Consider the following 23879-nt stretch of genomic DNA (forward strand, 5'->3'; position numbering starts at 1 on the left):
AGAGGCAGAGAGAAAGAGGAGCCAAGGATGCCACAAAGTGCTTCGGACCTAGCTCATACACTGGACATGATGGTGTATTTTGTGCTATGCAGAGAATGTTAGAATCCCATTCAGGTCTGACTTGAAATATTTGCAAACAGGGCCACACACCCTCTAAGCAAGCTCATCATATTAATATATTCTTTCCCAAAATAACCCCCAACCTGATAGTGTCCCAGTGAAGATGGAAACCTTACCTGCAAAATAATTTACAAAGTTGACTCACTGGGGTTCAGACATGGGGATTTTAATGATTTTCCCCCCGTTTTTCCCAGGGGATGAACATGGCAACAGAAACAAGGGAGACAGGGCCATGCCTTTTCTGAGCACAGAACCCCAACTTGGACACTTGACCCATCATTCTGAGCTTTCCTATAGTGCAGAATTTTCCTGTGCAGCCCAGAAGATTATCAGCTCCCAGAAGAAGGGGCCAAATACGAGGAAAAGTGATAAGGTGTTGAGGAGGGTGGAGAGTAAGTCACCTGAGAAAGGGCCAAAGGGACTCAGCACACTGAGCCTGGACAAGAGAAGGCTCAGAGGAAATGTGAGAGCTTCCACTATGTCATGCTTTAGCTCAATGCACAGGACCAAGTGGTGGAAGACACAGGGAATATTTAGGTTGGATTTAGAAAGTACTTCTGGAAAGGCCTAGTGGAATGGGGAGCCTTTGGATATATGGCTGCCACCACCCACCCTTCCAAAAATTCTTTAGCCTGGCTTAGCCTATAAACCAAGATTGTACCTTATTTCCACCAATCCTCACCTTCCTCATGTCCACCCATTCTTGCTTACCCAGCCGGAATTCCATGATCCATCATTTTAAACATCCATATATCCTCAGCTCCTTGACCCACTGACCCAATTGCCTTCATTATACATGCTTGGCAAACTCCAACTCTGGTTAGATCCTGACCTACCTCACCCATGCACCACAGAGCTCAGCTTGGCTGGAGAAAAACTCACAACTGTGTTGACTGGTGTCACTTGAAATCCAGGAGCACTGATCTCAAGTGGGCTTTTAGGACACCTGGCAGCCATTCTGTGGTTCCCTGGATTATTCTGTCTCCTGTTCTCCTACAGGACTATTTCACACATCTTCTCTCTCTCCACATCCCTTCTCAGCTGATGACCCTGCTTTTTACGCCACCGAAAAAGCAGAAACAATCCAGAGAGGATGTCATGTGTTCCCTCCACATGCATCAACTCCCTGCTTCTGTGCACACACACTGTCTCCCCTCGTGTTCCTATGGATGTACCTTCCCTGTTCTCATCTAAGGCTGACCCCTCCAGTTACTGACCAGTTCCCCTGTCCCTCTCAGCTGCACAAAAGTAGCTTCAGCAAGTTTCATCTCTTGCTCCTGACTACCGATTTCCCCCTGTGCTGGAACAACTCATTTACACCCTGCTGTAGCTCCCATCTTAGAAGGAAACTATACTCATCTAGACTCATTGTCTCAAGTTATTCTTCTCTCTTAAACCCACTCCAGTGTTGGTCTTCCCCATCATGCCTTTGGAACACCCTTTCACATTGCCAAATCCATCAACCTCAGCTCAGGCTGGGTTTTCGTTTCTCAGCAGCTCTGAACACAGGGGATCAACACTTCCTTCCTTCACATGTTTTCCAGCCCTCATGCAGCAGTGGGTCTGTTCCTTCCTCACTGGCTGATCCTTATCATCTTCCCAACCCTCTCAGTGTTGGAGGGCTCCTGGTCTCAGCCCCTGAGCCCATTCCTTTGGCCTCCATACACTTCCTAGGTGATCTCATTTCCCGGCTTTCAGTGTCACCTATGTACTGATGACACCCAGACATACATCCAAGCTCTGCACTCCTCTCTGAGGGCGAGATCCATATATCTAACCACTTGCTGCATGTCTTCACAAGGGTGTCTAACAGGCAATTCACGGTGAATATACCTAAAACTGAGTTCCTAATATTGTTCTTCCTTTGCCCTCAAAAACCCCTATTCCTCACATGGGCTTCCCTATCTCAAAACAAAACAAACAAACGAAAAACCCAAACCAAAACAACACACCACAATCCTTGCAGATGCTCAGGCCAAAAACATTAGCATTATTTTTTACTTCTCTGTTTTCACTCCCCACATATCATACGTCAGTAAGGTCTGTTTTCTCTACTTCCAAAATATGTCCCAAATGCATAAAATTCTTTCTGCCTTTCACTGTGTCTTGTTACACACCTGGTGACGCCTGGATGATGGCACAATGCTCCTAACTGGTCTCCCCAGATGCACTGATAACAGCAAGCCTTTCAAACTGCGAGGCAGACCCACTCTTAAAACACTCCAGTAACTTCCCGTCTTACTCAGAGTAAAAGCCAAAGTCCCAACTCTGCCCCACAAGGCCCTCTGGATCCAATCTCAGTGACCTCCCCAGCTTCAGTTTCTACTCATTGACTTGGCCCCAGCCACACTGACATCCTGTTTTACCTCCAAGGAAGCTGAGCCTGTTCACCTCCCCCCCCCCCCCAGGATATTTACGCTTACTGCTCCCTCTGCCAGGAGACCTGTCACCCCAGGGACTTTATTCCCTTTGTTCACCCCTGAGTGCTTGGCACATAGCAAGTGCTCAATAAATACTTTCTGGGAAAATAAGTGCATGAGTGAATGAAAGTATGCAAGCAGGAGAAAAGCGGCCACCTTGGGAAGTAATAGTAGAAAACCCCTCAAGCATCAAGCATTCCTTCATGAGTTCTTCCATCTATCCAACAAATGTTTATTGCTTGCCCAGCATGTACCAGCTTCTGCACCATGTGGGCTCATATATACACACGTTTCCTGCATCAAGGAGCTCCCCTTGCAGGGAAACGACATAAATGTAATTGTAATTAAGTGGTAACAGCATAAAATGCTAAGTGATGTGACAGAGGAAAAGAGAAAGTCCTATGTGAGCCCAGAGGAGGCCAGTGTTTGGTTCTAACAGATGTGTGGCGGGCAGTGTGGGGCAGGAGTGACTATTTGTTGAGTTTTAACTGTCATTTCCAGCTCGTGCATCAGTAGTGCCAAGTGGGTCCTGTCCACAATCAGACAAACAGATGCTGCGGAAACAACTTGTAGCAAAGTTGCTGCACGTTTGGGGTTGGCTGACTCCCTGTTTTAGACGTTGGACTGCTGCCTTCCTGAAGTCCATATCCACCAGGCCAGTCTTTTTCCACATCATCTGCCTTGAACCCCAGGATGGCTTTCTTCTCCCAGAGTCCTTGCCACCCTCACAGTGCATGGCAAGCCTCTGAGGCTGGCAGAATGGAGGTGGAGTATCAGGAGTCCCAGTGGGGACCTGTCCCTCAGCTCTCCCCATCATCCCCTGCTTTGTGTCTGTGGCTGCTCAAGACTCCCAGCTGGCCCTTCTCCAGAAGACTGCGTACCCCAGATGACGTCCCCTCCTCCAGAGCAGCCTGCAGCCCCTGACTGGAGAGTGCTGGGAGGAGAATGTGGCCCCAGGTGGGAGAGCTCCAGGGTATGATTCATGTTCCAGACCCCTGCAGGCCGGCCAAGGCCAGACTGGATCAGAGAGCACAGACTGTCTTCGCTCTCTTCCCCCTTTTCTCTCTTCTGCTTCTATCACCTTCAAGGGAACTCCTGAAGAGCTCTCCCTCCACAAAACATATCATCCCCTCGCAGGCTCTGCTCCTGGAACTAGCTTTCCTAAGACAATCCCAGCCTGAAAGAGGAGATGGTCAGCAACCTGTGTGTCCGTTCTATTATGGATTGAACTGTGTGCCAATTCCTCTTAAAGCCCTAACCCCTACCTGATGACTGTATCTGGAAATTGGGCATTCAAGGAAGTAATTATGGTCCTAAAGATGGGGTCCTAATCCGATGGGACCAGGGTCCTTATAAGAAGAACAGACACCAGGGGTGCTCTCACATAGGAAAAGAGGCCATGTGAGGACACCATGAGAAAGTGTCCTCACAGGGAGGACACCTCAGGAACAGCCAATCCCACTGCTGTCTTCATCTTGGATTTGCAGCCTCCCCAACTGCGAGAGAAGAAATTTCTGTTGTTTAAGCCTTGTATGTGCTTGCCATGTACCCTGCGGGTTCCTCCAGCAAGCATCTAAAGAGCTAATGTTCTTTCTCATTCCCATAAAGTAAAGACGCACTTTAAAATCTCGAAGTAGGGGCACCTGGGTGGCTCAGTGGGTTAAGCCTCTGCCTTCAGCTCAGGTCATGATCCCAGGGTCCTGGGATCGAGCCCTACATCAGGCTCTCTGCTCAGCGGGGAGCCTGCTTCCTCCTCTCTCTCTCTCTCTCTCTCTCTGCCTGCCCCTCTGCCTACTTGTGATCTCAATCTGTCAAATAAATAAATAAAATCTTTAAAAAAATAAAATAAAATCTTGAAGTAGAACAAGAAGAGAAAAATAACACTTTTGAGAACCTGCTATTTGCCTGGCATGATGTATGGGAGACTGGTTGTTACTGCTTGTTCAATCTCATCACCCTTCTTCTGGTGGGAGTCCCCTGGATTTCCTCTAAGAAACATTCCCGTCCTCACTTTATGTCACAACCCCACCCCACTGTGGCTCCAGGAATGGGCACATGGTACAGTAATTTTAAATTAAGTTCTGAATGCTACTTACCAGGATTTCTCTACCTGGGAACTATTAACATTTGGGGCCAGAAAATTCTCTGGGGGGGGGGGCGGGGAGCTGTTCTGGGCATTGCAGGATGCTCAGCTCAGCCTCCTTGGCCTCTGCTAGGTGCTGGTAGCACCCCCTAGCTGTGACAACCAGAAACATCTCTCAATATTGTCAAATGTCCCTGGCAGGGGCAAAACTGGCCCTGGTTGAGAAGCTCCAAGGGTATGCAACCTCACACAAGTAGATGAGATGCAGGCCTGGGACTTTACTAAAATTCCTGGCAGGAGAAGCCTGTGTTGGGGATGCTGAGCAGGAGCAGTGTCACCCTGGGCTGCCGGGGCCATCTTGCCCTCACCGGGGAGAGAGCACCTGGAGAGAGCACCTATACCTGAAGCCAACGCAGAGCAAGGCAGAGCTGAGACAGAGAAAACAGACAGGTGGATTCAGCTGAGCTATATTCCAGTTGCGTGAGCCAATTAGTTCCATCTGGGCCCGAGCCAGACTGGTTGGGGTTCCTGTCACAGGTGTGAGTGACATGACGCATTTTGTAAATAGTATCTCCTGCCACCCTCCCAAGCCATCCCTGTAGGGGGGGCTTGCTTACCTGGACTTCACAGATTTAAAACTGAAAGGGGCACAAGCTGCCTATTCTTGCATCTCTACTCCCCATCCCCCCTCCGCAGGGCTTTCAGGTGCTGCCATGACGTGCAGAGTGGATTGTTGACAGCTAGGCGGCAGGCTCGCACTCTGCCGTTTGTCGCTGAGACCCAAGTACCGGTCACAGTGTCTGACTCCCAGTCAGTGTTCAAAAATATTTGCTGGGTGGACGAATGTGGTTATGCAGCTTGCTCAAGAAGATGCCTGAGCTGGTGATGGGTATTATGGAGGGTACGTATTGCATGGAGCCCTGGGTGTGGTGCATAAACAATGAATTCTGACACATTGAGAAGAAATTTAAAAAATAAAAAAATTTTTAAAAAAGAAAATTAAAAATAGGGATTCCCAATTGCATTACTGGGTATTTACCCCAAAGATACAGATGTAGCGAAAAGAAGAGCCATCTGTACGCCAATGTTCATAGCAGCAAAGGCCACAGTCACCAAACTGTGGAAAGAACCAAGATGCCCTTCAACAGGGGAATGGATAAGGAAGATGTGGTCCATATACACTATGGAGTATTATGCCTCCATTAGAAAGGATGAGTACCCAACTTTTGTATCATCATGGACGGGACTGGAAGAGATTATGCTGAGCGAAATAAGTCAAGCAGTGAGAGTCAATTATCATATGGTTTCACTTATTTGTGGAGCACAAGGAATAACACGGAGGACATGAGGAGATGGAGAAGAGAAGTGAGTTGGAGGAAATCAGAGGGGGAGATGAGCCATGAGAGACTTTGGACACTGAAAAACAATCTGAGGATTTTGGAGGGGTGGGGAGTGGGAGGTTGGGTGAGCCTGGTGGTAGGTATTATGGAGGGCATGTATTGCACGGAACACTGGGTGTAGTACATAAACAATGAATTCTGGTACACTGAAAAGAAATGTAAAAATTAATTAATTTTAGAAAAAGATGCCCAAGGACCCAATTTCAAAGCCCAAGTGAATTTCCCTCTGTTTTTTGCACATTTCCTCTGCTCTGCTCTAAAGGGAAAAACTAGATCCATTAGCATCAAGGAGGCCAACTTCAGTGCGACTGGAAGAACATATTCACAGCCAGCTCTGTCAAACGATGGGTTCATGGGCTGTAGGAGGACCGTGCGAGGATGGGGACAAGGATGACAATGACACTAGGCAACATAAAGTGGGCACTGACACACCATGTCAACCACTGGGATGAGTGCTTTATACCCACCATCTCATTTCATCTTCATGACAACCCTCGGACAGGCCATTGCTGTATCTTCCTTTTGCTATTAACTAAGCCAAGCTTGGAGAACTTGAATGACTCATACATGGCACCAACCTCTAGCCAGCATCCATGTGCCAACATGGTCACCAACCTAACTCATGAGGGAAAGAGGGCTCTGTCACTAGAGCCAGGTGGCCGGAGATAGGTAACCCCCAAAAAGTGGAGGGATTCAACCAGAATTCTCCAAGCCAAAGACTCCAGGAGACAAGGAACTTGTACCCCCAAGAGAGATAAATTCAGCATGTCCTAGCAAGGAATAGCTCCCTACGGGACCTGCCAGGGACCAGACCCACCTGACTCCAAGGACCCCCAACTGCACCTAAATTTTCTCCCACCAGTCTCAAGTTTGAGCCCCTACTGTGGGACCCCATCCCAACCTTGCACATTAAGCCCAGCCTCTTCTTTCTCCCCAACATCCCCTGCCCAGGGAGACAATGAGGCATCAAGAAGTAGTTTCAATAGACACCACATGATAGGAAAGTCACAGGCTCTGGTCAAACAGACCGGATCTGAATCTCAGGTCAACCTTGTTCTCTGTCACCTCAGGCAAGTTGCTAGGCCTCTAAGGGCCTCAGATTCATCACCTGTAGAATAGGGACAACAATACAGAGTTGCAGAAGTGAGGAAGTATGGAATGTCAAGCACTGCTATGCAGCAAGGAGTGAATAAATGGCAGCAGACTTCTTTGGGTTTTGCTCCTTTTCCTCCCAACAGAGTTCCTACTCAAGCTGAGACTTCATCTCAGTTCAACCTTTATTCCTGTGATGATGAAAAAAAGGAACTGGCAGCTGGCCAGGGCATAAGGACCAACACCTTTTGATAGAATCTCTCTCCAGCCTAGAACTCCTCCTTCACTTAGAAAAGCACTTTCTTTGAAACCTACTCTCTATTTTCCATTCCTTCCATTTTTGTTTTTGCACCATGCTGCTGGAAGTGGCAAAGCCGCTTTCATTGCCTTCATTTTACATGGGGGAAGGTGCTGGATGAGAGGTGAGGGGGCAAAGTCCCACATCACACACCTGGCAAGCTGGGGCATCAGGACTTGCTGGGCTACAGCATCCTGACCCCAACTACAGTGTGGCTGTCCCTGTACCATCCACTTGGGTTCAGAGACTCCTTAGGGGGCAGCCTGGGGGTGTAATTGCCATGGCCAGATACTAGGCAGGTGTATGTGACAGGCCATAACTCCAGGGGCCAGGGGTGACTCTATCCAACTAGAATAGGTCAGAGGACTGGGGCTTAGTAACAGTACCTCATGGATCCTGGTTGTGGAGGCTGATCAGAGGGCCAGCTAGTCACCTCCCTGTGGTCAAACGGTCACAGATTTTATAGTACCACTGCCAGCAGAGCCCTACTCAGGATTTGCTTGGCACAGTGGAAGGGGTACCAGGCTGTATAGCTGGGTCCAACCTGAGCTCAGGCACCGTGTAAGCTCTCAACTCCAAGCCGCATCCAAGACCTCAGGCAGTGGAACAAATAAAAGACAGTGTGTGTGTGTGTGTGTGTGTGTGTGTGTGCCTGGAACACTGGGGGACATCAGCAAATGGCAGCCCTCATTCCACTATGCAATAGCTGTATTTCTCTGGAGGGCAGAGTTCCCACAAGTTACCACCTGGAAGTGGCCTTAGGGTCAAGGTAGATGTCAGCACCTCCCCTGCCTCACTGGGGGATGGCATGAGCATGATATGCATGTTTTCAGGATGGCTTCCTGCCCCAGCCTCACGAGAGCCTGCTCTGAAACACCATCAGCTCTAACTTGCTCCTTGCTGGGCATGTGAGGCCGAGGGTAAAGGAAGGGGTAGCGACTTTTTAAATAGTGCTTCTGTAGCCCTGAGGAGTGGAAAGATTTTCTGGGGTCTGCTGAATCGCCTTTCCAGTTCAGGTCACTGCAATATGGAGAGCTGGGGAGCACCTGCTATGTGAGGGTATCTGGAGAGTGAGGAGGAGGACAGCAAGCCATTTGGTAAGTAAGAGTACCTTCTACTTAGTGGATTCCTGTTAACGGGCTCTTCTCCCTCTACTCACTTTCTCTGGTCCCTGTAACATTTTCTGCAGGCACTTTATAGAGGAGGAAATTGAGTTTCAAATACATTAAAGGACTTGGCCAAAGGCACACGACTGGAGAGTGGAAGGCTCATGAGTCAAGTTCAGGCACAAATGCTGCAGAGACTCTACTTTTCCCTTAACACCTCAAAATCCCCCAGGAAGTTCCAAGTGAAGATGGAGAGAAAGTGTCTGGGGAAATGTACTGATAATCAGTTCGATCTCAGAGAAGTCTTCAGGACAGAAAGAAGTGAGAAATGAAACTGAGGAGGTAAACTGGACCTGACTAGAGAGGACCCAGGTGGGAAATTTCAACATGAAATGTTTGACACTCGCTGCAGCTGTACTTGCAATACAAAAGGTCTGAAAAAACTCAATGTCCATGCATGGGAGATTGGTGTAGTAAGTTATCATTCAGTCATATAACAAAACACTGTCCTATAAGGACTTACCTGGAACAATCGCTAAGACACTCTGCTGACCCTTCTGCATCTGCCCCTGCAGCCAGATCCATCTCCTCCCTCCCTGTCCCGCTCTGAGTGCTGGGAGCTGGTCCTCCCCGAGCAGGCTCCTGGTGTTTCTGGTTATTACTAGGGTTTGACCAATGATGGGCACTGGTGGTAGGTTGGATGGTGGGGGAAGAGACAAGGCAGGATATTTCTCCCCTACTCCCTCCCTGTTCAGACAATGCGGCCTGACATAGCCCAGTTCACACAGCCCTCACAACCTCAGCTCCTGCTTGTCGGCCTTGTCCATGGTCTTCACTCCTCCCTGACCTCGGGAGCCCTATCTCCTCCCCTTGCTTTTCTGGCATCATTAAAATCTCTCCAGCTGAACTGTTTAAATGGAATTCTGTTGCCTTCTGGGACCTTCACTATGATACAGACATATTATAAATACCACAGAGAGGATCCCCAAGCAAAGACAGCCCCCACTAACCTCCCAAGAACTTTTCCGATCAGCTTCACCATTAAAGTCCCCACGAGGCCACCAATGGCGAATATGGACACCGTCACAGACCAGAGTAGAGTCAGAGTATCTGGGTCTATAGGATGCCCATGCCTTCTTTCCCACGATTCATTGTAGAAGGACTTGATGTACTGAAAACAAAGAATAAACCATGTTATTCCATCCTGATGCTTGAAACCAACCAGTAGGTAAAGAAAAACAGCTTTTATAGAGCATTTTCTGCAGACTAGGCATTTGGCTAAGTTCTGTTTGAGCTTTATTCCATTGAATCCTTCTAACAAATTTTGTGGATGGGCCCTATTTTGCCTCATTTTGCAGATAGGGAAACTGAAGCTCAGAGAGACAAAATGACTTGCTCTCTAAGTGGCAAACCTGGAAGTCAAACTCAAATCTGACCCCAAACCCAGGGTAACCACTTATACCCAAGCTTCTCCAACTCTGGCACACAGCAGAACCAACGGAAAATGTGTTAAAAATGCACATATCCGATATAACAGAAAGTCTTTCCCACCTTGAGGTAGGCAAAGGCACACCATAAAACAAAAACAAAATATTCTTTTGGGTTTCAGCAACATTAAAGTGTTTATTTTTCAAAAGATACCTTGAAAAAATGAAAAGACAAGCCACAGACTGAGAAAATGCATTCACAACACATATACTATAAAGGACTTATATCCACAATACATAAAGAATTCAATACGACAAACAACCCAATTAAATGAGCAAAGGACTTGAACAGACTCCAAAGAAAATCCAAATGACCATTAAGTTAATGTCATGATGCTCAATGTCATTAGTCAACAGGCAAATGCAAATTAAAACCATAACAAGATACCACGTGGCATTGTCCAGCTCCCCACTGTTGTCAGTCCTGATTTGATGGGTTTGTGATGGTGACTGGGTGATTCTGATGTGCAACGAAGACTGAGGTCATGGCATTAAGCTCCTCAAGGGAGCTCCATCCCCAAGATGCTCAGTTATCTACTGATATGGGACATGGGCCCACAAACCTTTCCAGAGCTATATATGACACTCAAGAATAAGCATAGGTTCCAGAGACACATATCTGAGCTTGAATCCCAGCACAACAATTTCCTAATGATTTAAACCAGCCTGGACCTCTGCTTCCTCATCTGCAAAATGGGAATCTCATCTGCAAAATGGGAATGATGTCTCAGGGCTGTTATGAGGGTCACAGTAGAGTTTGGAGCAGTGGCCAGTGCCTGGGTGAAGCTCACACAATCTCCAGGAGGGTAAAAACTAACAGGTATGGTAAGACCAAGTAGTGATCAGCAGTGTACGCTCCTGCGCTGTTTAATTTCTATAACTGTCTTGGAAAACAGTTCGGCATCAGCTAGTAAAGTTGAAGATGCCCTAAACCTACAGCCCAGCAAATTTATTTCTAGAAAATTCCTCTTAAAAAATTCCTCTTTTTCACCTGTCCTAGGACATATCTACTCAAAATTCCATGTAGCATTGCTTACAACACCCCTAAATGGGAAACAACCCAGACGCTCACCCACAGTAGAACAGATAAATTGTGGAATAGTCATCAAATGAAAAACACTAGCACCACAAACATGAATGAGTTACAGCAATGTGCAAATACACATATAATAAAATCTCACACAAAATAGCATTGAACAAAATAAGCCAGAAACAAAAGAATACATATAGTATGATACCATATGTAAATTCAAAAATATGCAAATATAGATGTTTGTGGGGAATTACAAATAGATTGTAAAACCACAAAGGAAAACAAAGAATTATTGCAAATGTCAGGGCAGTGGTTACTTCTGGGGGGGGGGGTTGGTGGAAGAAATGATCTGGGTGAGACATCTGGCAGAATCCTCTGTTCTTAATCTTCTTATATTTAGCAGGGTGCTAGATTTATAATCGTTCTTTGATGGGTTGAACTGTGTCTTCCCTCAAAATTAATAGGTTGAGTCCTAACCCACAGTGCCTCAAACTGTGAGGTATTTTGAGAGAGTCCTTACAGAGGTCATCAAGTTAAAACGAGGTCATTAGGGTGGACCTGGTCCAAAATGACTAGCATCCTTACAAAAGGGGGAGACGTGGACACAGCGGCCCGGGCAGAGGGAAGACCATGTGAAGAAGCACAGGCTGGAGACAGCCACCCGCAAGCCAAGGAGGGGGCCTAGAACAGAGCGGTCCCTCACAGGCCCCGGAAGGAACCGACCCCACCAGCTCCCTGATCTCACACCTCTGTCTCCAGGGCCGGGAGACAACAAACACCTGTTGTTTCCTAGTTTGGGCAGCCCCAGCAGGCTGACACACGGTGTCACCACTGGGCCCACCCACGCCGGTCCGGGCACCCCACCCCTCGTGGGGCCACCACAGCTGCTGCAGGCTCAGCTAGCTCACCCAGGAACCGCGTGCTGTCAGAGGCTGCACATCAACGCTGACCCTTAGTGTCCGTGTCCTCTGTGGCCCATGTCACCCTTTGCCCGCATCAGGAGCCCCCTTCCCATTTGGGGGAGCTTCCTGCCCCACTGTCCTGTCAGGACTCCTCAGCTAGCTCCCCTAGCAGCTAGCAAGCAGCCGCGTGACTCAGGATCAGCCAATCAGAGGCCTGGATTCTCCGAGAGGCAGGACTCTGCGAGAGGCGGGACTCTGCGGGAGGCGGGGCTCTGCGGGAGGCGGGGCTCTGCGGGAGGCAGGGCTCTGCGGGAGGCGGGGCTCTGTTGGAGGCGGGGCTCTGTAGGAGGCGGGGCTCTGTGGGAGGCGGGGCTGGGACTCCTTCCAGGGCGGCACTGGTTCTGGGAACCGCTGCAATGGGGGAGCCCCGGTGTCCTGTACCAGCTGAGCACTAGCTGGCAGTGGCAGCTCCTGGGCGTGAGGTGGGGCGTCACCCAGACTGCAGCGCTTCTGGGCTTGGCTCACCAGCCCTGCCAACAACCTGCGAGCTGCTCTCTATTTTGTCAACAACTCTTTCAGCTTCAATCAGACAAAATTGCTGTTGTTGTTTCCAACTGCTGAAACTCTACTAAAACATAGAGATTATCCTATTTCAGCCCCACGGCAACCCGGGTGGCAGAATGCCTCATTGACAGATGAATGAGCCGAGAGTTGTCAACTTGCCCACGATCATGGTCACCTGTTAAACAGGTGGAGGAGGGGAGGGTTGTGTGAGGTCGGCCTCACATCTGAGCACTGAAGGACAGCTCCGCTATCAGGACTCCGAGCTTCACAGTCAAGGTGGCAATACTAAGCAGCCAAGTACAATGTTGCACTTATTGATTTAAAAGAATCAATTAAGTCTTCATTATGGGCTAGACACTCTGCTGGGCCCTGAAGTACTAGGGCGACCACCAAGGGGCAGGGAACATAGTGGGAGGAAGAGTGTGAAGAACTGCTAAGCAGGGAGCTGAAGGGGGCTCAGGAAGGCAGAGATTCAGGACACATAGGGGGACAGCGAGCATTCACATGGTGAAGACCCTCGGAGAAGCTGGTATAAGGAATCAGTCCCCAGGACTCAACAGGCACCTCTCCTGCTGCCCAATAAACAGGAACCTTTCCTCTGCCCTACCTGCCAACACATAGAGGGCCATTCTTGGATGTGACCTTGGTCTCTACTGTAATCTCACACTGATCCAAGCAATTACAACCCCCTTGCAAGGAGCCTTGCTAACACCCACTCTAGAGAGCCTCTTAACACTACCCCTGCAGCAGCGACCAGTTTACTAGAATTGATTTGCAGAAACTGGAGGGATGCTGTTGGGGAGGAAATTTTCTCTTCCTTTCCAGGCATTCAGGAGCCTGCTGAGAAAGGGGATAGCTTTCATATCACACACTCCTAGGTGTTGTTTTGGGTATCCCTCTAGAGATTTCGTATTTCAGTTTGGGGGAGTTGGAGGATGGACGGAAGTCTCTGCAGAGAGCTGAAGACAGCTGGAAGACTTGCAGCAAAGCCCATGCCCGCTGCAGAGACACATTTCTCAATCATCCTGAAAGCTGGCTGAGAAGTGTGGCTTTAATGACTAAATGTTTGTCTTCTCCAGGGATGAATAGAGCAAAGTCCTAGAGGAGAGGCAGCCTGAAGGCTTACGTGATAGTAGAAGCCAGGTGATGAGGGTTGTTCTGCTATTCATGACACAGACACTCATCAAGTTGAGATCTGAGGACCTGATACATGAGAACACTGACTTGTACTGCATAGTACAGAACAGGTGCTTTAATAAGTGTTTGTGTTTTAAATTGAGCTGGTGTGTATCAGTCACCTTGTAGTGATAAAAATAGGTAACCCACACGTATTTACAATATGTCTTATACTATCCTGAGAACTGGAAGCAGAAGAACTCATTCTATCTCCTCCACAAGCCTATGAGACAGGTCCTGCTTTTTGACTTCTCTTCCGTCAGATGATGAACCTTAAGAGATGCATACATTAGGGGCTTTTCCCAAGGCCATGCCATCGGCATGTGGGAAGGTCAGGACTCAGATGCTGGTAGTTGGACTCCAGAGCCCATCTCTTAATCACTACTCTATTCCAGCTCGGTATAGAAAAGACAAAGGTGATCATATCAGTACCTCTGTTGCACAATGGAAGACTGGATTAGGGGAGTAGAGGGAACAAAGAATGAGCACTGGTTGACTGCGAAGTACATTATCAGACACCTACATAGTTCATCTTGTTTAACACTTGCAGCCATTAAGTTTCATTAAGAGCAGAAAACTCTGAGACAAACCACAAGAGACTCTTAATCTCAGGGCCCTGAAATCCACTTGATCCACTCTGTTTCCTCACTGCTGGGTGATCTTGAGTAAATGACTTAACCTCTCTGTGCCTCAGATCCTTGTTTTATTAAATTGTTTCCCTCCTTGAAGAGTTCCTGTGAGGATTTAACATGAGAATGAATACAAAGCACAGATCTGGGTTCTCACAAAGCACACAATACAAATCAGAAGTTGAGTGGCTACTGGCAGTGTGGAGACCCTTATTTCTGATCTGTAAAATAAAGGGCCTGGATTTGTTTAGTTCTCCAGCCTAGGAATTCCATGAATAATTTACCACCAACTCCCCAGCCAACAACTCAGAGGCTATGCTTCTAGCAATGAATTGAGAGCACACAATTCCCAGCCAGGAAGACCAGCTTAGAACACCTCCAAATAATGGCAGGAAATTGCCAGACAATGGGAGGCAAATTACCTTGTAGCCTGCTTTACAATATTAATGTTCCTTACTGATTCATGCGGAGCCTGTCATGAATTCATCTAAAAATATTCTCAGGAGAGCTATACGAATACACATAAATAGCACACTTGGCATGGCATCATCGAGCAGGCCAATGGCTATAACTCTTTTGGGGATCCGGAAGGACAGCCCACGCTGCAGAACACACCGGAACACGATATGGAAGTCCTTACCAAAGTACCCACCGCCAAACCAGGTTCCTTGAAATAAGTACCCCATGAGGACAATCCATAAACCCAGCAGTGCTGCCTGATGTCACCTTCCTAGCAGAGGTAAGACCTCCTGTGCAGGAAAAGTGGACATATCTGGCCTGAGATGGCTCTCCTCTGAAAGGCCCACATACAGGGTTGACCATAGGCTGGTGTCGGGCGCTTGGATTGCTAGAGGGTTCCCACTGTGCAGAATCCAGTTTGTGCTACAGTATACCTGCTTTGTTTCTGGGAATCAGAAGCTGTGGACCGGCCAAGTAGATGGTGCCCTGGGGACCTGCCCCTAGGGGACTGCCTGTCCCCAGGGGACATCCTCCCACATGCGTTGTCATACTCATTGCTGGAGGATGAATGAAGCGACTTCACTGGGTGAGGATTCTAGGGGCTGGCTTCTGGCTTCCTCCATACTTTGTCCCGGAAGCCTCTTCCTTTTGCTGATTTGGCTTTGAATCCTTTCCCTGGAGTAAATCCCAGCCCTGGGCAGAGAGGAGTGAGTCCTGACGTGCTGAGTCCTCCTAATGAATTACCAAACCTGGGAGGTGGTCCTGGGGACCTGACACAGCCCCCAGCCCTAAGGACAATTTTCAGGTCCCACTGAGACTCGGCTTGAAGTTTAGTCTGCAAGTTTGTGGTGGGGTTTTCCTCCCCACTGTGTGAGTCTCCTGGAGAACTTCAGCGAACTGACTGGGTGAGAAAGAGTCTTCTGTATTGAAGACACCTGAGTATATTCTATAGCCAGGCAAGTAGACTTCCAGAGCATTCTGGGTTCTCGGGATGCTTTGAGTTTAATTATATAGGACATGGAGAAAGAAATTTTCATTTTCTCTCTGGCCCCAGGCAGGAGCATGACAGTGTGCGCACTTCCAAATATCTTCCTAATTCAAGGAAAATTAATCCTGGGCCTCTCTCTTGCTAGAACATTCTTTTGAGCTGCTGCAAAGCTGTGTTTGCAGAGGGACAGTGCATTCACATGGACACATCTGTCATTTATTCTGAAATAACACTTCCCACTCTTTTCTTTAGGTCCTCCAGTTGGCTGGGGTAAAAATGATAAGAGTTTTCATTACTGTTCAAATTGCTTATGGCTTCTAAAAATCAGTCTTGAGGCATCGGCGGCTTTCATAGGCATCTGATCCTATCCAAGTTCAGGGTGATGGTTTTGAGAACTGGTTCTGGAGTAATTTATTTACAGAAAAGGAAGAAAAGCCCCAGCCTGCAGATGGGGATCACAAGAAGGATTAAGTGAAGGCACGTAGCCCCTAGCATGATGTCCAGCACACAGTAGGCACTCAGTAAATCTCAGTGCCTCTCTCTGATGGGTCAGAAACAGAATGTTTCTAGTCGTACTCATTGGGTTTGTTCATACCAGCAGTCTCAACTCTGACAGGCCCCTCCAAGTCTTTCTGACCACATGCCTTGCTGGGCTAACCTATCCTCCGTGCCCTCCGTCTGGCTGTAGCAAGCACTGCCCCCTGCCTCGACACAGAGCTTCTGCAAGCCCTGATGGGGCCATGGTCCCTTCTCTATTAGGTTCAACAAAGGCACTTCCCCCAGAGAATCTTTAGGAAGCCAGAAAACTCTGAATCAAAGCTGCAGGCTTCTGAGCGTCACTCAGCTGGGGACCTGAGAGGCTGGAGTGGGCCCTGGGTGGCAGCCACCATCTAGAACACACAGACACCAATACCCCCAGGCCTGGAAAGTTCCCTCCTCCCATCGCCTGCTGCTCTGCCAGCCCTGATTCAATCCAAACCAAAGCAAACCAAACCATGACTCACAACTCCCAATTTAAACAATGTAGCAGCATCTTACACTAGAGGAAAATTAAGAACCATCAGAGAGACCTACATTCGGAAGATGGGACAGCCAAGGACGCTATGGTATAGACTACCCGAGATCCTGGCGATGGGGGATTTTCAAAAACATGGATAAATGCTCATAATATAGATATCAAGCCCCCCCCCCAAAAGATTTTAAAATAGCAGATTTGGATGCTCTTTGGAAAACAGAATAGATTTAGAAAAAGGCTTAAAAATAACCTCTAGGTGGGGCTGACGTTGTGACTCCCTTTTTCAGGTATAAGCTACTATACTACCCGTGAGTGGAGCGACCTTGGGCCAGCTCATCAGCCTCCCCCCTTCAGGCTTCTTCACTTGTGCAACGGGATTATTATCTCAGTGTCTGCGATGTGGGCTGCCGTATAAATGAGAAATACAGAAAGTGATTCATAGCAGTAGTTTTATTATTAAATGATTGAATTTGTGCCATTTGCTTTTGCTAATAGAAGTTGTTTGGCTTACAAAACTACTGAGACAAGGTGGGGGTGGGGGAGAGGAGAGAGAGAAGAAAGAAAGGAAAACAAAAGAGAAAGACCTTGAGATATAAAAATCAAAGGCAGTCTTGTTCCACACTTAAATTAACCAGAGATAAACTGCTTCATCAAAATAATTGCCAGTTGTTCTTGTAATGACAAATGCACGGGTCCTCCTGTAACCTCAGCTGTCTCCCAAGCCCCAGCGCACCTCTCTATTTGCCTGTCCAGCACCAGTGTCTTTGACGGGATCCACACTCATCGCGCTCTGCCAGGTTCCCAGAGAGCAGACCTGGGCCCCACGGAGGAGGGGCTGCCGCTCTGTGTCTGCCTGCCCTGTGTCTCTGTTTCCCTCATGATGCTGGGGCTCCCAGAGCAGTTACTCTGACAGCAGTATGGGGTGGGATTAATTGAAAGGACCAGAACTCGCTTCTGGGTTCTCTGCCTGCTGGTTCGCTGGAATCGTTCCTTTGACTGGCATCTCACATTTGCAGCTAATTGGGGCAGCTCTGCTCTTGCAGAGAGATGATTTATTTTTATCCCCACTTGTTTACCTGCCTTTAGGGGAGACAAAAGGATGAAATACACCATTTCAGCTGGTAACTCATAGGGAGTCAAATAAAGTGTTCTGCTGAAACCTTTGGCTTAAATACAGTGGCCCCCTCAATCCACCCGGTGTGCATTCCAAGATGTCCAGCAGATGCCTGAGATCGCAGAGAGAACTGAACCCTAGATCTACTATGTTTTTTTTTCTAGCTATATACCCATACTTAGGACGAAGTTTAATTTCTAAATTAGGCACGGTAAGAGATTAACAGTAACAATAACGAAGCTGAACAATTTTAATGATACACGGTAATGAAAGTTATGTGAATGCAGCCTCTCTCTCTCTCACTCATGATGCCTTCTGTACTGTACTCGAATTTCTTTTCTTCGTGATGACGCGCGGTGTAATAAAATGCCTGGGTAGGGAGATGAGGTGTGGTGAGCGACAGAGGCACCAGGACATAGCATCAGACCCCTCCTGACCTTGGAGGATACGTCAGAGGGGAGATCATCTGCTTGCAGGACACAGCTGATGGAGGGCAACTGACATCATGGAAAGTGGACCCACAGATAAGTGGAGGGGGGGACTGCTGTACTGACACCGGGGTTGGGGGGGCGGGGTGTCAAACTGTCTCCAGTCCCAACAGAAGACCAAACATCACCAACTCAGAAATCAATGGAATGGTGAGTAGTTCATTATAAAAGCCTAACCATTCACTTTCTTTTGTTGGATTCTGGTTTTGTTTCAATTAAGTCGTAATTGACAAGGCATGGGCATGGGGTAGTAAGTTAGAGCCCAACGTTCTCCATTTCATTCTTCCTTTCTCACTCCTTCCTGCTGTCATTCACAGATTCATTTAACAAACGTCTTTGAGTATTTTCATGTTGAGAACATACATGTGTACAACATACATCACATGTATACAGTTGGATAATTAAGAATTTGGCTGGCCTTTGTCCCTGCACTTGGAAAATAGCCTCTAAACCCTTGGGATTTCCTGAGTGATAGGAGTGTCTTTGTTATTCATGGTGGGCTGATTAGCTTTCACCTGGAAATTTACGCAGATGAGGCAACTCAGGTAAGGGGCTGAACCCACTGGAAAGACCAAGCAGGTGATTAGAGGCTTGGGGCTTCACACCAGGTGATATTAGCCCTACCTCCAAGAAGAGAAGGTGACCTGGGCATTGACTCCATCAATCATGCCTATGGAAGGAAACCCCAGTAATAACTCTAGACACAAAGTATTGGGTGACCACCCCTGGGGTACAGTACTCTGAGTACTGTTATACATCCCCCTACCGGGAGGCTCATGCATCCTACCTCTGCAGAGAGAAGACCAGAATTTTATTGTTTCAAACCCCCAGACTTCACCCTATGTATCTCTTCTTTTGGCTGGTTCTGATTTATCTCCTTTGGGCTATAATAAAACTAGTTGTTATAGCTTTCCTGAGTGCTGTGCGCTGCTTGAGCAGCTTATCAAAACTGAGAGAGTAGTAGGAACTCCCCAGTTTGCAAGAAGGATGACCAGTCCTGGGATCCTCGAGCTCGCAGCTGGTGTCTGACATGAAGCCAGTCTTTAGAGAACTGTGCTCTTAACTTCAAACTTGGCCTACCTCTGGGTAGTCAGCATCTGAAGTCATCACAAACCTTTGTTCCAGGAGCTCCCCTGGGCATGACCAAGATTCTGTGGAATGACACTTGGACCTGTAGAATCCTGTCTGCTGTTTCAGGCACTTGCCTGAACTACAGGCCAGGAATGGGCAAACTAGTGTCAGGTGTTCACTCTCCATCCTTGGAATCAGCCCTTTAGTGTCCCTCCTGCCCACCTTCCTGTCTGTTCTCCCAGCCTCAGCAGTCCCTATTTGCTTTCTCATTTCCATTGTAACCCATGGTTCCTATCCAACACACTCATTTAGCTCAACATTGGTCCTTCTTGGAGACTCTTTTTTTTTTTTTTTTTTTTTTTTTTTAAGATTTGGTTTATTTATTTGTCAGAGAGAGAGCAAGAGAGCACAAGCAGGGGGAGCAGCAGGCAGAGGGAGAAGCAGGCTCCTCACTGAGCAGAGAGCCAGATGCAGGACTCAATCCTAGGGCCCTGGGATCATGACCTGAGCCAAAGGTAGCCGCTTAACTGACTGAGCCACCCAGGTATCTCTTGACAACTATTCTTAATGTCCACCCCAGTGATCTTTCTGCTTAAGGCTGGCCCCTCTCCCAGACCCCTTGCATGTGACTGTGGTTTCATCCTGCTGTCCCACCCCTCTTCCCCAGATGCTCTTCTGGTTTGGCTGCAGCTGAGTCCCATCACCTTTGGCTCTACCCTCATCTTTGTGGGACCTCTTAAGACTAGAGCGTGGGCTCTGTATTGTCCACTCAGGCTCAAACCTTGCATTTCTTCAGAAGACTGCTTCCAGAATCTTCCTGTAGGCTCTCAGGACAGTATCCACGAGCAAGAGGAATTTTCACTCATGCTCTGAGTTGACACCACACCTCACCCAAGACACAGTTCTGCCTTCCCAAGTATGGGCACCTACCTTAGCTCCCAGCAACAACCCCATGAACCCAGAAACCCCCATCTTGCCTCTAAACACCCTCATCCAGCCTTCAACGGCTTCTCAGGTGGGAACCCAAAAATCAGGCACCCTTAGGCACCAAGGGTAAACCTCCCACCACAACTCTGGCAGCCCCAGACTACTGTAGCAGTACTAATGAAGCAGACCTCAGGCAAGCAGTATTCTTCTACTAAGGTCAAGGCTTAAAATGGTACAGACCTGAGGCCATTCGCCAGATTACATATTGGCATCTTGAGCTTGCATGCATGACTGCTTGAAAATTTCAGGCATCATGTTACATTTGATTGGTATGTAAATTAGCCCTGGATTATGCACAGCCTTTTACAAAGGCATGAAATGGTTTAGTTAGGTAGGTAGGTGGGTGGCGGATGATAGATAGTTAGAAAGATAAGTAAGTAGATTGATGGAAGACAGGTAAGATAGATAGGAGACAGGTAAGTAGATAGAGAAAAAGAGAAGCGGCTGGCTGGCTGGCTGGAGGAATGAATGGCTAGACTGACAGGTATAACTATGCCTATTAGCCATTAGTCATTGTAAAGAGAAAAGACAAAGGCTTAGACAAGTAGCAATAAATAGACACAGGAAAAAACATCAAGAAATGTAACATCTATGGGAAAACTCATGGGTTAATTGCTCATAAACCCAGCCAGCTCTCTGAGGGTCTAATGAGCCCAGCATCTACGGGAGTCTCGCTCTTTTCGTAGAATCTCGAGTACAGAGTTTAGCAAACAATGGCCCAGTTGGCTAAATCTGGCCCACTGCCTGCTTTGGTAAATAAAGTTTTCCTGGAACACAGCCTTGCCCATTCATTTATTATCTCATGCTACTTTCTCACTTCTAAGACAGAACGGAGTGGTTGGGATGAAGACCTTGTAGCCTACTAAGCCAGAAGTCTGCACAAGCCCCAGCAGATCAGCTGGTGGAGCAGAAAAAAGAGAAATTTCAGAAGTAGACAGACCTGAGTTCATGTCTCCGTCTGTGTGAATGGGGCTAGGCAGCCCTAGAATTTTTATGTAGGACAGTTGGCAATTCTGTTGAGGATGAGGAGTTCTAGGGGACTTGTCTTGGAACTGCATTTACACATAAAGAACTTTCAAAAAATCTTAAATGTGTACATTTACTCATGACTCAGCAAATATTCATTATAAAGGCTGACTGTATGACAGACCCTTTCAGGGTGAAGACTGTGTCTGCATGGAGCTTAAATTCTAAAATAAAGGGAAGGACAGAAAAGAAGCAAATAAATATATAATATCAGATGTCTCTGAGAAGGGGACATTTGATCAGAGGTCAGAAGCATCAAAGGACAGAGCATAGGCATGTGTGGGGAAGAGCAGTCCCCAGCAAAGGGAACAGCAAATGCCAAGGGGCTAAGGTACCAAGGTGCATGTGTGTTTGAGGGAGGCAGTGGGGGGCAGGTGAGTGTGAATGAGCAGGTGCAATGAGGGAATGTGCCAGCGGTGAGGACCAAGTGCTCACTAGGCAGCAGACCCCTGGGCGTGCAGACTGCCCCAGTCTGGGAGGGCTTCTAGGTGGGCTGGCTGGCTCTGGAAGGTTTTAAGCTCAAGCAACAATATGATCTGCTTCTGTCAAGGATCCCTCTGGCCTTTGGGTTCAGGATAAATTGTAGGAGCCACTGCGGAAACAGGAAAACCAACCAAAAGACCCCACGGTGGGCCAGGCTAGACTGCCTTGAAGGGTAGCTGTTGGAGTCTTTAGTCATGGCGGTGGACACAACACCCCCAGCTCAAAAACTCTGAAGGTTTTGTGGCTGCAGACAGGAAAGACTTCTGTCTAGCTCATGTAATGCCTAGCGTCTGCCAAACAGTTCTCTGCCATCTTGTACCTGTGCCATCTGAGGGAAGAAAGAACTGAGGAACCTTCTGGAATGTCTTCAAGGGCTTGGCGTCAAGTGGCTTATATTCACTTCTGCTCACGTCCCATTGTTCAAAACTGGCCAAGGGACCCCTCATGGATGTGTACGGCTTGTGGATGTTCCTTTCCAAATGGGGCATGGACACGATGTACATTTGAGAATGGTTGCTTTGAAGGGAAACCAATGGAAACTTAGGGAGTGGGGGTTAAAGGGCCCCCCAATCTACCCCAGGAACTTGGATACATTAACTTCCCTGGGACTCAGGTTCCTCATCTATGAAAGGGGGTGAGTCATGGCATCCTCACAGGACTGTAATGAGAATGAAGTCTGATGCCCTATAGACTGACCCTAACACAGACAGGCATGGTCAGTGCTCACAGTGGAATCATTTCCATAATCAGCATCCCAGATGGTTTCCAAATACCTGGGGAGAGAGAAGCACCGAACATTTGGGCAGCTGTGGCTGGCCAGTGGCCAGAGCCAATGTCTGCTACTGTGTACATTATTCAAGTTGTGAAATTCTGCCCTACCTGGTGGTACACAGCCAGGGGGAGCTATGTGCTCCCCCTGACCACCACCTGCACCCCAATTATCCTACCACTGAGGAGGCAAAGCTGGCTGCCTTGGGGCCCTGTGTCATTACTAAACCAGCATCCCTCCATGTGGGTCCGTGTCCTCACTGTGACTTATTTTCATCAGCACCTCCTGCGGCAGCCTCTGTCTGCCATCTCTGCGGGAAGACATCTTCCCACCCCCAATATCTGCATCTCATGCAAACGGGGATCACTTTCTCCCTCCACAATGCCAGAGCCCTGATGCAGATTGTCCCCCACACAAGAAATACATCTAGGCCCTTCCCATGTGCATTAAGTCACACTCTGGGATCTCTGTACTCTTCCTGGGTTCTTGGACACTGGAGCTGCCCACTCACCCCTCCCCATGCCCATTGCAAAGGGCAGAGAGTGTCAAGCCATCCCTGGACACGGGCTGAGCTCCTCTACCAGGCTTCTTTTGTTCCAACAGTCACTGACTAGGGGTTTGTCACTACCCCACACCCCTGCCAAAGTACCTGCATGCAGGGGCTGGGGTCTCTTGCATACAGTGGTTCCCACCCTGAGAGGGCCTCCCAGGCTGAGCCTTGTTCTTAGTCCTGCTCTGGCGCCCAAAGGCTGGTCATTGCTAGCTTATGCTCCTATTCTAGTCCCTGCAATCCTCCTTGGGCTGGCCCTAGCCGCCTTCCCAGCTTCCTCCCCATCCACCCCTGAGATCCAGCCATCTAGCACTCCAGCTCATCCCCATTCCCAGAAAACTCTATACTATCCCTCAAGCCAACGCTTGGCTTCCTGCCCTCCCCAGATAGAAGAATGTCCTTCTCTGACCCTGGGTTCATGTCTCTGTGCAGCATATCTTGTCACTGCTTCTGGTCTTGAGGACAAGGACATGTGTCCTTTTGTCTTGCCACCCCTCAAGATTTTAACGACATCTTACATGCAAGGTAAACACCCAGCACAGGTACAGGGGATTTACTGCCTACCTATCCTCTCTGTGTTTGAGTAGCAACATGACAGACACATGAAATGTTAGGTAGG

General features: G+C 48.1%; 1 protein-coding gene across 7 annotated transcripts in view; it reads right to left on the reverse strand.

Annotated features, from left to right (window-relative positions):
- The window catches only part of SLC2A9 (solute carrier family 2 member 9), a 231412-nt gene that overhangs the window by 161886 nt on the left and 45647 nt on the right, over positions 1-23879 (reverse strand). For 6 of the 7 annotated variants that reach the window (XM_013044754.2, XM_013044751.2, XM_013044752.2 and 3 more), the window contains one exon: positions 9530-9690. In XM_013044754.2, the coding sequence (XP_012900208.1) occupies positions 9530-9690 (161 nt within the window). Of the gene's footprint in view, positions 1-9529; positions 9691-11947; positions 12112-23879 lie in introns of those variants that run through there. The other variant, XM_013044756.2, reaches the window with a different exon arrangement.

This window comes from Mustela putorius, unplaced genomic scaffold, assembly GCF_011764305.1.
Source record: "Mustela putorius furo isolate JIRA1106 unplaced genomic scaffold, ASM1176430v1.1 tig00000083_pilon_pilon_pilon, whole genome shotgun sequence".
Classification (NCBI taxonomy): domain Eukaryota; kingdom Metazoa; phylum Chordata; class Mammalia; order Carnivora; family Mustelidae; genus Mustela; species Mustela putorius.